This window comes from Rhamphochromis longiceps, linkage group LG18 (assembly GCF_057381845.1).
Source record: "Rhamphochromis longiceps isolate RC_006_pf linkage group LG18, R_longiceps_female_GT1.1, whole genome shotgun sequence".
NCBI classification, from domain to species: domain Eukaryota; kingdom Metazoa; phylum Chordata; class Actinopteri; order Cichliformes; family Cichlidae; genus Rhamphochromis; species Rhamphochromis longiceps.
In genome coordinates, this window is record NC_140574.1 from 4108268 (window position 1) to 4123591 (window position 15324).

The following is a 15324-nucleotide window of genomic DNA, read 5'->3' on the forward strand; positions in this document are numbered from 1 at the left end:
CATGACAGATGCACAAAGCAGGTCTCAGGCTTTTCAGGCAGATTTCATTTCCACTTTTTGCAGACAAATATATTATAATATCCAGGGACACATGGGTTCAATTCTTGTATTTTAATGTCTAAACTTGTTTTTAGTGCTTCAACTACAGACTTAACCTAATCAGGCAGTGGGGTGCAGCAGCAATTAGAATCAATCTATACATTTCTAAAGTTTGGGTACAAACATGTGAATCTGTTTAGGCTGATCTGTGTTCTTCTGTAGTCCAAGTATCTGTGAGCATATTAGTTACGACTCTGTCCAGAAAAAGATGCAAGCATGCATTCCTTAATTCATTTAAATGCCGGAATTATTCCCATCAGTGTCGTTATTCCTCTGTAACTTCATAAAGCCGTGCACTGGAGGAACACATCGCCCTTCTGATGTTTTCTGTTTGTCGTCTCATTAATTGGACATGAAGGCTGTTAGTCCCTGAGTGATGCACAGTGCATTTTGAGGGGAAGCGACACTGGAGAGGTAAGAGGGAAGAGTGAAAGCCTTTGCTTTTTGAGTGCGTGATGATTGTTAGAATCAATGTTCAAGGACAAAACAATGGTAAGGTTTGATTTAGTTAATGGCAGAATAATGAAGAGGAAAACGACTGTGTGTTTGCTAAGAATGCACTTGTAGCGTGACTCTGACTAGTTGACTCTTTAGTTTGCCTTTTCTACACAATTGACATTTTCTAAAGACACTAAGGTGGGACGTCACTTTATAGATGTTTTCTCTTGTGTGGTGTTACTTAATGTGTCAAGTCGTAGGATTTAGTGCATGATCCTTTGCTTACTTACAATATTTTATATGTGAGCATTTGCTGCTTTTGTTATAATCATATCATTGGAGATTGAGTCCTTTTGGATTTTAGACCAAACAAATGATCTCACCATGAGATTTTGGCCTTTAAACGCTGCTTTCAGACGATGCATTGACCGGGCACTCACCCAGTGAACTAATTGATGGATTAACTGATAATTGAAATGTCTTCTGCATCAGGCTACACATTTTTTTACTGGTTTATTAATGGTTTCTCTTTTTTTGAAGTATATCAGGGCTCTTATACAGCTCAGACCTATTTGCTGGATCTCAGGTTCAGGGTTCATTAAAACTGATACTCACATGAGAGAGGGCTAAGAAGTGTTGTTCAAATCAGCACAGATATTTTCCAAAAGAGGATTTGTCAAAGATGAGCCACTAGTGGAAAAGTTGTTTTATTAGTTTCATTTCAGTTGCATTACCTTTTTTTGTGCCGTTGATATAACCAAGAAATGCAAACCCACAACAATCCTTCTTCAAAGTGCTTTAACTCTAAGTCCAGCAGGGTCAGGGATTTAGGCTGGATTTATGTCCACCTGTGAGTGAAAACATTGTTCCGGGGATTCCCCGAAAACTCTTTGGAGGAGCCCCCACTGAGCAGTGAGTGATAATCCAGCTGGCTCCCACAGGCGGACCTGGATGCTCACAGGAAAAGAGCTTCTGACAAAGAGAGGTTTTGGGGCTCTTGACGCCATCATTCCTCTCAGTAGAGCAGGAATGTTGATCCTTGCAAAGATGGAAAGGCTTCAAATACATTTGGATTGCTTGCTTTAAAGCCACTGTACATTGAATGCTTTTGGATTGTGGACTTTATATTGGACAAAATAAGCTGTTAGAAGGCTTTGGTTTAGATTTTGTCAAATTTGCTGTTTAATCCGAAGAATCTGGACTTTGAAGTGCAGACTACAGCAAATACTGTAACAGCAGTCAGTCTTTCTCTGTCCTATTTTTATACTTTCTGAGTAATGATGTTCATCATTCAATTACTGCTGCCTGTGGCCAATGAACTGCAGCTTTATATCAGAGCAACACAGTTAAACATGTATTACAGCCATACTTTAAGAGGTTCTTCCTTTTTTTTCATAAATATTCTAGAAACCCAACATTTTGTCAAAATGAGAGTTTAATTTATTACCTAAAAACAAACTTGGATTAACAACAAACCTTTTCTCACTCTGGGTCCCATCAGGTATCCACCTGACTTACACCCTGGGCTCACCAAACATTTACGATTTATAATTTCAGCTCAATGGAACCATTGCAGACACTGTACCTGTGTACCTGCACCTACCAACAGAACCTGGGTACATCGTTGTATTGTACTCATATTGTATATAGCATTTGTATTCTATTTTGTACTATTTTATTCGATTGTATATAGTATTGTATTGTATTTTATTCTATTCTATTGTGTACAGTATCTTATTGATATCTTATTCCAGTGTTGCACCTTTGCACTGTCCACTGCTGTAACAAAACTAATTTCCCACGCGTGGGACTAATAAACGTTATCTTATCTTATCAGGAAAACAAATGGAAGCCAGAAGCTTCTAACATCATATTCTGCATGTTCATTTGTGTCTGTTTATAGAGATGAACCTTTTAAACACTAAGCTTTAACTATGAGCCAGTAGGTAACGGTTCCTTTGTTCTATCAAAGTAAACGTCAGATCTCATTCTGTCATTAATTAGATTTTATTTTTTAAAAAGAAACAATTGTAGTTCATGAAGGCGAGAAAGGACATTTTGACATCTCAGGCTTCAGCACAGCTGCAAATTGTTTTGATTTTGTTTTCATGTTTCTGCTGTGCGTTCTGTTTCAGCTTCAAATATCCATATCTTAGCCACATAGTGGTTTTGTGACTTTTACTGCACTTATCCTGAGGACTATTAAAAAAATGATGGAGCAGTCGCTGGTTATGATGAAATGCGGCTCTCTGGACATTGTCACTGGGACTGAAGGATGGACAGCTCATCCTGAGTTTGGTTGTTTTTCCTTGTTTGCTTTTTTAACCCCCGCCAGTTCCCAACCCCCTCGGGAGCCGACTACCACGACTCCTTTTGTCCAGCTGAATGCTCCGAGTTTGGGATCTTTTAGCTGGAAAGTTGGGCTGAGAAAGTTACTGAATCGACCCTTCAGGCTTTTGTTGTCATGCACCTGTGGAGGCTTGGGATGCTTCGCCTTCCCCTGATAGCTGATTCATGTCACTTTTGTTGTTCTAGGCTGATGGATTGTTAGATTCTTGGTAACTCTCCCCAAAACATGTATCCTTATAACTTGGCAGCCTTCTCAAAAAATTTGATGTTTAGTGAATGATTTATTTTATATCCAAGTGAAATTAGGTACATTTCCCCTTTGTTAAATCTAAAGCGTAACAGCCAGCCTCAGACTGGGATGAGACCAGCCTCATATACAAGGGATGGCCATGTATTAAAGTTGATTTAGTAATAAAAACAGTTGGCTCCTGGCTCCAGAGAGGGAAAAATGGGAGAATTTTCCAAACAATTATACCAAACATAATTTGTTTATGTGAAAATGTCCAGACACTTGCCCTATTTTGTGAGACCTAAAGGCTATATTCATGTGTCAAATGCTTTCACGTGATTTTGTGTAATACCAAAAGCTGTGTGAGAGCCTGGTGTATTTTCCTCTGTAGGGATATAATTTCACCTGATCTATTATCTCCTCTCCTTTCCAGCTGTTTGCTTACATTCAGCACTAAAAATACTGACTACAAAGGAAAAAATGAATCTTTCTAAAACAGAAAAAGTGATGAAGAAAGTAGGAAAGTCTCTCTCTGACCTTCTTTCTGATAAAGAAAGAAAAAAAGAAAAAATGCCAGTGGAAACATATTGGAACTTCTTAAAAATCAAAGAAAACAGCAGATTGAAGCTGGCCAGACAGCCGAAGAAGAACAAGACAGAGGAGCATCCAGACAAAGCTGTATTTGACATCCCAGAAGCAGCCAAAAGCTGAGCAAAAAGAGGAAGCGATAGTGGGGCCAAAGAAAGCCAGGAGGCAGAGGGCAGCTTCCCGACACCGCTTGGCTTTGTACCTCCACAGCCTGGCCGTATGCAAATGCAAATTATGCTAATAAGGTGCACTCTGCAACCAGTGGCAGTAAAAAGGGCGCCATTCAATCATTCAGTCAAGATCTGGTGGTGAATTGGCCTGCCTTCATCTCAACTGCTCAAATGGACTATCAGCGGGCTATCAGGGGAGACGGTCGCTGAATAAAGGGGGCATTACGATCGAGTATGAAAGCACCCTCTTATTTGGAGTCCCCCTCTACGCCCACCGAGGTTACAGGGTGAGAGGGCTCCCGGGAAAATGGCTTTCTCTGAATGCACTTCTGTAAGTAATAATGGTATCTCAGAGCCAAGTGTGTTTTTGGAGAGGGGAGGGATTGGTTTGTTGCTGGCTGCTGCTGTCATACGCATTTCTTTGTCTCTGAGTTCAGACTTTTGAATGGCTGGTATGCAGTTGGATGCGTGTACATGAGAGTTTAAAGGGACTGAAGTTTCATGAGGCTTAGCTGCAGACGTCATGTGATATGGGTGGATTGTTTCAGTTATCCAGGATTCATTCTTGGGGATTTTTAGCTTCTTTCATTGCCTAGTTTTGCTTCTTTTTCTGTTCTCACATCAACTGAGTTTGTATCAGTAGACTGCTGTTTCAAACAAATGAGCTGTGATAAGATTGCTGTACACAGTCTAACAACATGCAGCTTCTGAGGAGCCAGATAACCAAAGTCAAAGAAGCTGCATTTGTGACACAAAGTGAAACGTGACTCCAGTGGATGATAATGTTGCCATGTCTGTGATATAAGAAGGTGCTTTTCACAGGGGACAAATCTTCTAGAAATCAAATGTATGTATTTTTTCTAACCTGCACTTCAGTTTATCCATATAGATAGTTTGAATTTTGAAGGCATGGACTTAAAAATGTCTGCCTTTTCTGAACATCATGAAACTTTGGTCAATTTTATCTGCTAGCAAATAACTTAGATGTGAGTAACACACACACACACACACCCCTTCATGTACAGTACAGTACTGGTAAAGTGTGTTTGCCATTGAATGGAGTGAAGGTAGAAATGCATGTGTTAGTGATAATATGGCCATTACCTTTGATAGATTAGTGAAAATCTGAAATTGTTTGCATCTATATACACAGAAATTCCAGTTTCAGACCAGCCTGAAGCTCATAGATCTGAAACAAAAGTAGTTGGGCGGTTAATGCAGGACTGCAGTTTAACTACAAAATGATGTAGATGCTTGGCAACCTTGCTTTTATATAGGAGTATAACCAGAATACAGCCATTGGGCAAACAGGGGGAAGCATGTCCAGAAACAATTATGCCTGTGTGTAGAGCAAGCATGTTATCTCTGATATGTCAAATATCCAAATTTTAGAAAGCCACTGTGTTTCTTTAAGTTGAGCTAAAGCATTTTTCGGTGTGCAGTTTGTGTTGCAATCTATTGTGTAGAATTCATAAAGCTATCTGTAAGTGTGCACATGCCTTACTTACCTACAGCTAACCAAACACATTATACCAAGGTAACACTTTAGAACTAAGTGTTAGCCAGCTTTAGCAAGCTTATGTGCATCGGCTGTTTTGCTATCTGGTTGGCATGGTGTTCACATGTGATGTGTTGCTACTCTTTCTGAACGTTTTTTGCCAGCCACACTCACAAAGCAATGACCACCTCAGTGAAACACAACAAAATACATCAAAATCACACGATGCTGCAAACACAGAAAATAAGTCAGAAAGCAAAATCAATCAAAACTGCAGTGAAAAACATTATATCCCCGTCACCGAGCACCATGCTGAGTGGTAAGGTCGCAATGTGAAAGGCGATTCACTTTGTTAGTATTGTTGTAACAGTGTTATGAAAGCAGCATTGAGTGATTTGTAGGGGAACATCAATAGATGTGCGCTGTGTTGTTAAAGTGTTCTGTCGTCAAAGAATGAAAATCGTTAGCTGTTGCTGCAGGACGCAGGCGGATGCTCAATCTGTTGATGTTTGTTTGTGCTTGATTTTCGAGACAATATTACTTTTACTTGAACACAGAGACATTCATCTGAATATGTTTCCCGTTTTTCTTCAAAGATGCCTGATCATTTTGACCAGACGGTGGTTCTGAACCAGCTCAGGTATTCCGGCATGTTGGAAACAGTCAAGATTCGACGCACCGGCTTCCCTGTCCGGAGAACTATTCAGGACTTCTGCTCGAGGTTTGTACCCACTACGCTGTGCAATCATACATAAGCACTGCTCTACCAAAAATGTCAGACCCCAAAACAGGCGCAGGGTCATTTCAGTTCTTGAAATGCAGACATTAAAGAACAAAGCAATCATTAAAAATCATGCAAAAACCCTTCACCCCTGCTTTTACTTCTTCAGGTACAAGGTGCTGATGCGTGGTTTGTTGAATTCAGAAGACCCCAGAGGGTGCTGCGTCCAGCTGCTCTGCCAATATGACAGCAGCAGTGCAGAGTGGCAGCTGGGCAAGACCAAGGTGAGAGTGTAACCCAGGTTTTTCCCTGTTGCCACACTTTATAGCCGGTCTCTCCTGCACACGGAGTGGAGCAGGCTGGTATAGGAAAGCACTTTAAACTCAGGACTGCACTTATTCAGGGTCCTGGTGGATTGGGTAAACAGTGATTCATGAAGAAGAACAAATTTCTCACATTTTCAGGAATATAAGGTTAAGTCATCATTGTTTCTTTTCTTATTTTTTTAAAGTTTTTTCTTCTTGAACTCCTGATAATTTCGTCTCATTTGAGCTCTCTGCATTTGTGTGGATCATTAAATAGAAGTCTCCAGGGAGGCCTTTGGCTCAAGAATTGATCCAGGTCCAGATTCAGTCCAGGTTATATTGTTGTCCAATAAGGTCCTTTTGAACATATAAGTCTTGCTTAACCATAAAGCTTGCTGTTTATTGGTTTAGTTTAAACTTGGTCTTAAAAGATGAAAGTGTTTCTGAAAACGATACCGTTCCAAACATCTTTTATGTTTAAGGCTCTCCAATACAAATATAATTTATATAATAACTCAGTCTTTACTTACAGGTTTGCATTCCCTTTCTGTCAGCAGTGAATTATATGCCTTCTGCTCAGTTCTCGGTGGCGTAATTGACTTTTTCCTGTCTGAGCTCCTGAATGTATCTGGCTCCATACCGGTTGTTCTGTATTCTCTTTGCTAACTTGGAATATTGGATGCAGACTGAACATCACTGCTGGGGGATGCCAATCCATTTTGGCTGCTCTGTGCTCCCCTCAAGGCTTAATTTGACTTCATACACCGTAGAAACTCAGCTCTATGAAACCATTGCTGTGTGTGTGTGTGTGTGTGTGTGTGTGTGTGTGTGTGTGTGTGTGTGTGTGTGTGTGTGTGTGTGTGTGTGTGTGTGTGTGTGTGTGTGTGTGTGTGTGTGTGTGTGTGTGTGTGTGATATTGAGGTCCAGAGCACCTGAAGCATAGAATCCAACAATTATTGGATCCAGTCTTCAGTCTAATGCTTCCTGCTTCCACTACACCGGATCAGGAAGAATATACCTACTGCCAGGGTGTGTGTGTCTGTGTTTTGAGGGGAAATGACAGATGGGGGATACAGATCGCTAATCACAGCATGACCGTGTGATGCTGCAGGAGGTGACAGCAGTGAAGGATAAGTGTGGTCGTGGGTGGACAGACGAACGGATGAGTGGTCATTAGTATGTGTGTCAGTGTCCATCCAGGACCAACGATGGCACAGGAAGCTGAATTGTGAATACCCCGTTAGAGCGGCGAGGTGGAACAAGTGTGTCTTTGGTTGAATATTTAATGGATCCCTCCACTACATGTAGCCCATTTAAAAACCTATTTTCATGTTACTGACAGTTTTCAACATTCTGTTCATTATTTTCAAGTAAAATTAGCTATTTAGCTAAAAATAAAATAAAATACACACTGAGGATAACAAATGTTATTACAGTCACAGGAATAACAATAGACTTAAAATTGTTAAGTGGACCGGTGCTTATATGGAGCCTTTCTATGACTACAGGTGTCAGTGCACCCATATATATTTTATCTGCTTTCATTTGCATCAGAGCAGATGAGATGGATTCACGACACATATATAGCACAAAAGAGCTGCTGGGCTGATGAACTTCTGTGGCCTTTTCCACTATTCCTCATGTAGCAGTCCACCTCCTGGTATCTCGTCCACACATTTGAGACTGTGCTGACCCAGCAAACCTTCTTTTGACAGCACATATAGATGAGCCGTCCTGGAGGAGCTGGATTACCCGTTCAACCTGAGTGGGCTGCAGATACCGTCTCGCTTTACCAGCAGTGACGAGGACACAAACAAAAAGCAAAAATAGAGAGAATCAGTCAGGAGGGATGAGCACAGTGGTGTGTAGCCATCGCCTGTCAAGCCATTCGCTTTTTGGGGTTTTCTTGTTGTTGCCTCTCCAGTGCACCTGTTATCATCAAAGCAGATGAAATGGATTCATAATGGTTTATGCTTCAGAACAACAACATTTAGATTACCCAAAAGATTCTTGGAGATTATTTAGTCATCAAAAATATCCATTATATTACAATATATGTACAATCTACTATAAATAGCAGTGGTTGCTTTATTTCATATACTTTTTACTAACGTATTTGTAACAGATTTTAAAAGACTGAGAGAAACATGTTTTGTTTTTTGGTTTCTCTTTTGTTTTGGGTGTCTGCCACCTTTTACCAGATTTACACAGCTGTTCGTGACTCACCGCATACTTATTGGTTGGAAGACCTTTTTTGAAATCTCCTATAAAACATTCAGCCTGAATGGCCTCTGTAGACCTTCTAACCCTGAGACCATACTCTCCACTGAACCACGGAGTCGTCCCTGCTGCTGTGACTGCCTGTAAACTGTTAAATCAATTCCATCTCCCTCAGAGGGATTTGTCCACTTTGTCCCGCTGCCTCTCGCAGTGAGATTTACATCGAGGAGGCCTGCAGCTCTTTTCATTCAGCACATGTCCAGACTATTGTCTTAGACTTATGTCTTGCTTTTTTACCGCCTTAAACTTAATTTCCTGGAAAAGATGTGGCTCTGCTTTCTTCTCCTACTGCTTAGTTTTCTCCACGGGCCTGACCTGGGACGGTAAGCGGTGTTCCCCAAAGGCCCCAGCAGCAAGAATCAAAACGCGGCGAGGCTTAGCGAGGCCTTTGTTGCACTAATTAGCATAGTAATGATTAAAAAGGATTAGTCGCCCATTTTATTGGGATGCAAATGTGTGCACTTGTACACGAGGCTGTGCGTTCTGAGCATGTGCAGCTCATGTTGGAGGTTGTTTAATAAAAGGATCAGCGTGTGCACTGTAGAGATTCACAAAGAGCTGCTTTCTGCAGCTTATATGTGTGAGTTTTGTATGAATGCCTGAATGAGCCTGGATAGCAGCACTTCACAGGAAAATTTTAGATTTCTTTCTTTAGATTAAGTGTATATATTATACCCTGCTTCTCTCAATGACTATCGCCCTGTAGCCCTCACCTCAGTAGTGATGAAGTGCTTTGAACGCCTGGTCAGAGACTTCATCATTTCTTCACTACCAGACACACTGGACCCACTACAGTTCGCTTACCGTCCAAATCGTTCCACAGACGATGCCATCTCTCATCTCCTCCACACATCACTCACTCACTTGGACACTAGAAGGGGGAATTATGTTAAAATGCTCTTCATAGACTACAGCTCTGCATTTAATACCATAATTCCCTCCACACTCACCACCAAGCTGGAGCATCTGGGACTCAGCTCATCTATGTGTCAGTGGATCTCCAACTTCCTAACTGGCAGACCACAGGCAGTAAGGATGGGCGGACATGTCTCAGCCTCCACCACTCTCAGCACTGGAGCCCCCCAGGGGTGTGTTCTGAGCCCCCTGCTGTACTCTTTGTACACATATGACTGTGTGGCCACTACCAGCTCCACCACCATCATCAAGTTTGCTGACGACACCGTCGTGGTGGGCCTGATCTCTGATAACAACGAGACGGCCTACCTGAAGGAGATTAGGAATCTGGAGAACTGGTGCCAGAGGAACAACCTCCTTCTAAACGTCAGTAAGACAAAGGAGCTGATAGTGGACTTCAGCACTAAGCAGGAGAGGAACTACCAGACCCCCGTCATCAACGAGTGCCCAGTGGAGAGAGTGGACAGCTTCAAATACCTCGGAGTTCACATCACGCAGGACCTGTCATGGTCCTGTCACATCAACACCGTGGTGAAAAAGGCCCGACAGCGTCTCTACCACCTCAGACGCTTGAGAGACTTCCAACTGCCCTCCAAGGTGCTCAGGAACTTTTACTCGTGCACCATAGAGAGCATCCTGGCGGGAAACATCTTAACCTGGTTCGGGAACAGCACCATGCAGGACAGATGAGCTCTACAGAGGGTTGTGCGGTCAGCTGAGCGCACCATCCGCTCCGAGCTCCCTGACCTGCACTCAATCTACAGCAGGCGGTGCTGGACCAAGGCCAGGAAGATCGTGAAGGACCTCAGCCATCCCAACAACAGACTGTTCTCTCTGTTGAGGTCAGGAAAGCGATTCCGCTCCCTGAAGACCAACACAGAGAGACTGAGGAGGAGCTTCTTCCCGCAGGCGATACGGTCTCTCAATCACACCACCACACAGTACTGACCCACACATATGGTTCTTACACACACACTGGACTTTCTGGACTTTGGTTTTGCACAACACTGGTCACTATATTCTTCATTTCCGGTTAATACTTGTACAGCTGCTGTTATTGTGTATATATTTATTTATATTTAGATTTCTTCATACATTCTTATATAGTTCTATATTGTGTATTTTGTTGTACAGTTATTTTATTTTCAACTTTAATTTATATATTTATCTTTATCTTATTCTTCCCAGTTAAATTTACCCTTCATTCTAATTTGTGTTGTACAGTTATTTCATTTTTAACCTTAATTTATATTCTATTCCTTCCTAGTTAAATTTACCCTTTTTAATTTTTCATATTTATTTCCTATCTTATTCATAGCCTTTTCCTTTTTTGTTTTCTTTAGGTCACGAGCAGTTGTCCAAGCATTTCACTACATATCGTACTGTGTATGACTGTGTACGTGACAAATAAAATTTGAATTTGAATTTGAATTTTGAATTTATTTTATATAAATACAGTGGAAAAACACATTCATGTTACATTGAATCTACTATGAAAGAAATAAGGGTAAACTAGATTTTAGTATTTAGTCCTACAGATTGGAAGTGACTTTAGTGACTTTCTCATTCAACAACTTAACTCTAACCCTTACCACCCAGATTCAGGCTCTGGCTCTAAAGTATAAAATGTGACAGCTGATGTAGACTTCTCTGGTGAATCTTTGGATAGCCCATAAAGTAATCTACAAAAGTTGACGACACCATAACCAACATTCGTGCTTTGGCATGGTGATTTATGTGTTAATTACCACTTAGTTGTGTTCCGGTATTGTATATGCGCTGCAGACGATGATAGAAACAAATGAAATGCTGCGACTTTTTCCCTCCAGCATTGCCACTTTTTGTTCTTTGTTCTTTTTTTTTGCTTTTGTTTTTGTGTCGAAGGCAAACATATTTGTCCATCCAGTTATTCCACTTCTCTGTGCATTTCCTCACAACCAGTTTTGCTCTAGGAGTCTGATGACATATGCAAGTCCTTATATTCAGGCGATTACTTTTATTCTCTTGCTGATGAATTCAAAAATTGTTCCAAAACAGTAGCCAGAAATGGATATAAGGAAGTCGACAGTACTGAGGATAGTTGCAGGCTGTACTGACGCAACATGTAGTTACATTTCTAGGGATGTGCACATAAAGTTATGGCGTAAGGTTTCAGAGGGGTCCACAGTTGTACCTCCCTCCTGTTTGGTCAGGTTTATCCCTTAGTTTATGATTGTTAATGCTCACCAGTGTTATAAAATGAGAGGATAAGGTTGGGATGTGTTCAGAAGTTGCTCTTTCTGCCACGTAGCACCCAGCAGGAGACTTAACTTTAGGTACTTGCACTTCTTCTTTCAGCTGCTCCCTTATTAGCAATGGTTCCAACAACAGTCCACATCTTTCTATTTTCATAGATATGCATATTTTATGTGTTCTATTAATATATAAATGTATTACTTAAAATACTCTCATTTAGGCAAGAGTGCCACCTGGGAAGAGAGTGCAAGAGGCAGCATGTCCACAAGCATGCTGTTAATGAGCCCATTTTTCTGTTATTTTTAGATGAGTAAATGTACTTGTTGGTACTCTTATTTTGCTATGAATATTTTTTACATTTCACATAAATATTAATCTGGTTCCAATCTGCTTCGATACTTAAAATTTTGTCTCTGGGGCTTTTCCAGCCTGAAAACTGAATTCCTGGAGAGACACCAGTGGTTTGTGTGCTTGTCTTTGTATTGCATGTGCACGTGTTCGGCATGTAATGGATGTTTCCCTGTTAATTAACCTGCTCATAAGTGACATCCACATCACCCTGACAAGTTTACATTTCCCCCAAAAAAATCTCATTATTGCCTCACTGCTGAGGATCCAACACTGTCACTCAGCCAACACACACACACACACACACACCATATCAACAGGCAGTGTGTACTCCTGTACCCCCGTAGCACCGTGATATTTCCCCACCGTCACAGTCGCCTGAGACCGCGTCCCATATCTCATTTTCCTCCCTCCCTAATCGGATTAACCCCTGGCGGCTCTCGCTGGGCCCAGTTTCTCTATCAATGGACGACAGCTTGGTTCCTGGAGCAGGCAGCTGCACTAAGTGCCCGTAAGATCGGTCTTTTCATGGAGAGATGTAGCTGAAATCACTCACTGCAGTAATCTGCAGTCTCTAGTAGCAGGAACAAAGGGAGAGGAGGATCTGGGTTTGATTTATGTCGGCCGCTTTGTTTGGCTCTGTTGTTCTTCTGTGAGCGACTGTCTGTTAAATGGTAATGTTATAGAAAAAGAAACGGCCTGCCTCTTTTTAATTCTGTTCACTTGTAAATCTTTTATTCATAAAGTGTGGGTAATACAGCGTAACTAATGGACAAACTATGTTAAGCTGCTGGGACTTGAACATTCTGTGGCTATTAGAGATGGGGCATTTTAATGTGACTTTTGCAAATGTACACCTTCATATTCTCACAAATATGCATTTTTCCCTCTGAATATTAGCACTTCCTTGAACTATTTTACCCCAAAATTGTTTTGGTGTTGCACACTGTAAATATGACACGTTTAAACTCTGCTGTGTATTATGCAAACATGTCATGAGATGTTCTTTAACTCTTAAAGGTCAACGTGAACATGATTTTACCTGAAAAGTAAATCAAAATTAGAAGAGAAAGAAATGAGGAGCAGTTACATTATTGATTTTTCCCTTACTTCCCCTCAGTAACAATAATAAAATAACACTTTTTTTTTGTCTCTTTATCCTATCTATCAGGTCTTCCTTCGGGAGTCTCTGGAGCATCGCCTGGAGAAGCAGAGGGAGGTGGAGGTGCTGAAAGCAGCCATGATCATTCAGGCCTATGTCACAGGCTACATGGCCAGGTACAAACAATGAATAAAAACATCATAAACCTCAATAGGATCAGTTTTAATCTTCATTGAAACCAAAATGCTCAATAGCTCGGTCCTTGTCCTCCAAACAGGAAGCAGTACAAGAAGCTGCTGCGGTGTATTGTGGTCATCCAGAAGAACTACCGGGCTTTCTACTGGAGGAGGAAGTTCTTGCTCCTCCGCTGGGCAGCACTCACCTTCCAGAAGTGTCTGCGAGGGCAGCTGGCTCGTCAGACCTGCAGCCGGATGCTGGAGGAGAGGAGGAAGAAGGAGGAGGAGGAGCGCCGCAGGTGGATGGAGGAGATGGAGAGGTGGGCTACTCAGTTTATTCACCGTGTGGTACTATAGCTACAGCCAAATGAAAAGTTATTGTGCAAAAAGAAAGTAGGTTTTTGCAAATGACTGTTTTTTTTGTTTGTTTTTTTAAATTAAAAGAAAAGAAATGAGAGAGAAATCTGGACTGGAAAATGTGTTTGAAAAACGTGTGCCCACTGTCTTCTTCTGGCACTGGTTTATTTCAGTCAGTTAGTGAGGAATTAACACAAGTCCATCATCTGGGCTGTATTCAGGACTTTCAAATATGATCATGAGTAGTTAAGGAGTACAAATCCCCTGCTTCCATTATTTCAAATGACATAAAAATACTACACGTATATAATAAAAAATGTTCCTAATGCCAGTGTATAATACTGGAGGAGAAACAGAGCATAGCTTTAGTTCTGGCAGGCAACTATTTCATTCTCAGCTGCAGTCATCAGATGAGTGGATCTCATCAGCAGCTAATTTACAAAGCTTATGTAGGACATGCTATTTAAGTAGCTTAGCTTGGCTACAGCTGCTGTGCTTCTGCAAGCTGCTTTGCAACCACCTAAGCTCCTCTTTTAGAGACTACCTCACTGAATGAATCTCACATTTGTTTTCACTGATGCTGGCTTTTTTCTGCAATGGGGGGTCATGCTGCTGCTCCCCATCTTATGCTCACTACATATGCATGTGTAAGGACAACAATGTAAATTGCTACAGATGTACGCAGTGCTCTTATGACGGTAGTCATTCTGACGATTCATGGACGGGAGATGTCATCAGGCTTAAAAAACAGCATGTAATTTGTCTGTAAGAATAGAATGTAAATCCCTCAAATCCCACAATCAAGACTGAGTCATGACCTCCATATCCTCAGTGGTGCCTTTGACCTTGAAGGGGCCACAGCTCAGTTTATACTGCAGATTGATTGCTTTATAATCACTGCTGCTGTCACAATTTAGTAGAGAACCATTGAGTTTGTATAAACATCCTTATTGGACTACATCTGTAGCTTGCATTATGTTTTCCAAAGAAGGTTTCACAGTGTGGTGCAACATTTGTATTTTTGTTGTTTTGATAGATAGTGAACTGCATACTAAATGGGTTTCTGGTATTTTAATCTCACAGTGAGACAGGAAATGCAGTTACTCTGGTTTTGGTACATCGTATCTCCTACTGTGTGTTCGTTCAGCTGATGTCTGTGTGTTTGTGCCCTGCAGGGAGAGACAGAGGCTGGAGGCCGAGAGACTCACCAGAGAGGTATGATAAAACTGATTTAAGTGGAAAACGGTGTATAACTTTTATTGGCCGACTGTCTCCTGAGCAGCCCACTCTCTACAGCCATATCTGATTGGTAAAGAACACAGAGAACACAATTATGTTTTCTATTATGTTACACAGGCTTCTGCTTATTGTAGCAGGCTTCAGTTTATTGTACTGGGCAGTGAAAAACACACTGCCCAGTACAATAAACAGCTTGTATCCTCTCAGGTATTTGTCGTGTATAATTTGCTTATAAAAGTTGGCCCTCTCTCAGTAAACTAAGATTACTTCAGTGT

The 15324-nt window shown here is 41.3% G+C and overlaps 1 protein-coding gene across 1 annotated transcript in view; it reads left to right on the top strand.

Moving 5' to 3' along the window:
* myo10 (myosin X) overlaps nt 1–15324 on the top strand; it is a 128765-nt gene that overhangs the window by 102042 nt on the left and 11399 nt on the right. Inside the window, exons 20-24 of the mRNA XM_085388128.1 lie at nt 5968–6092; nt 6262–6376; nt 13347–13453; nt 13555–13773; nt 14986–15025. Of these exons, the coding sequence (XP_085244254.1) occupies nt 5968–6092; nt 6262–6376; nt 13347–13453; nt 13555–13773; nt 14986–15025 (606 nt within the window). The remainder of the gene's footprint in view (nt 1–5967; nt 6093–6261; nt 6377–13346; nt 13454–13554; nt 13774–14985; nt 15026–15324) is intronic.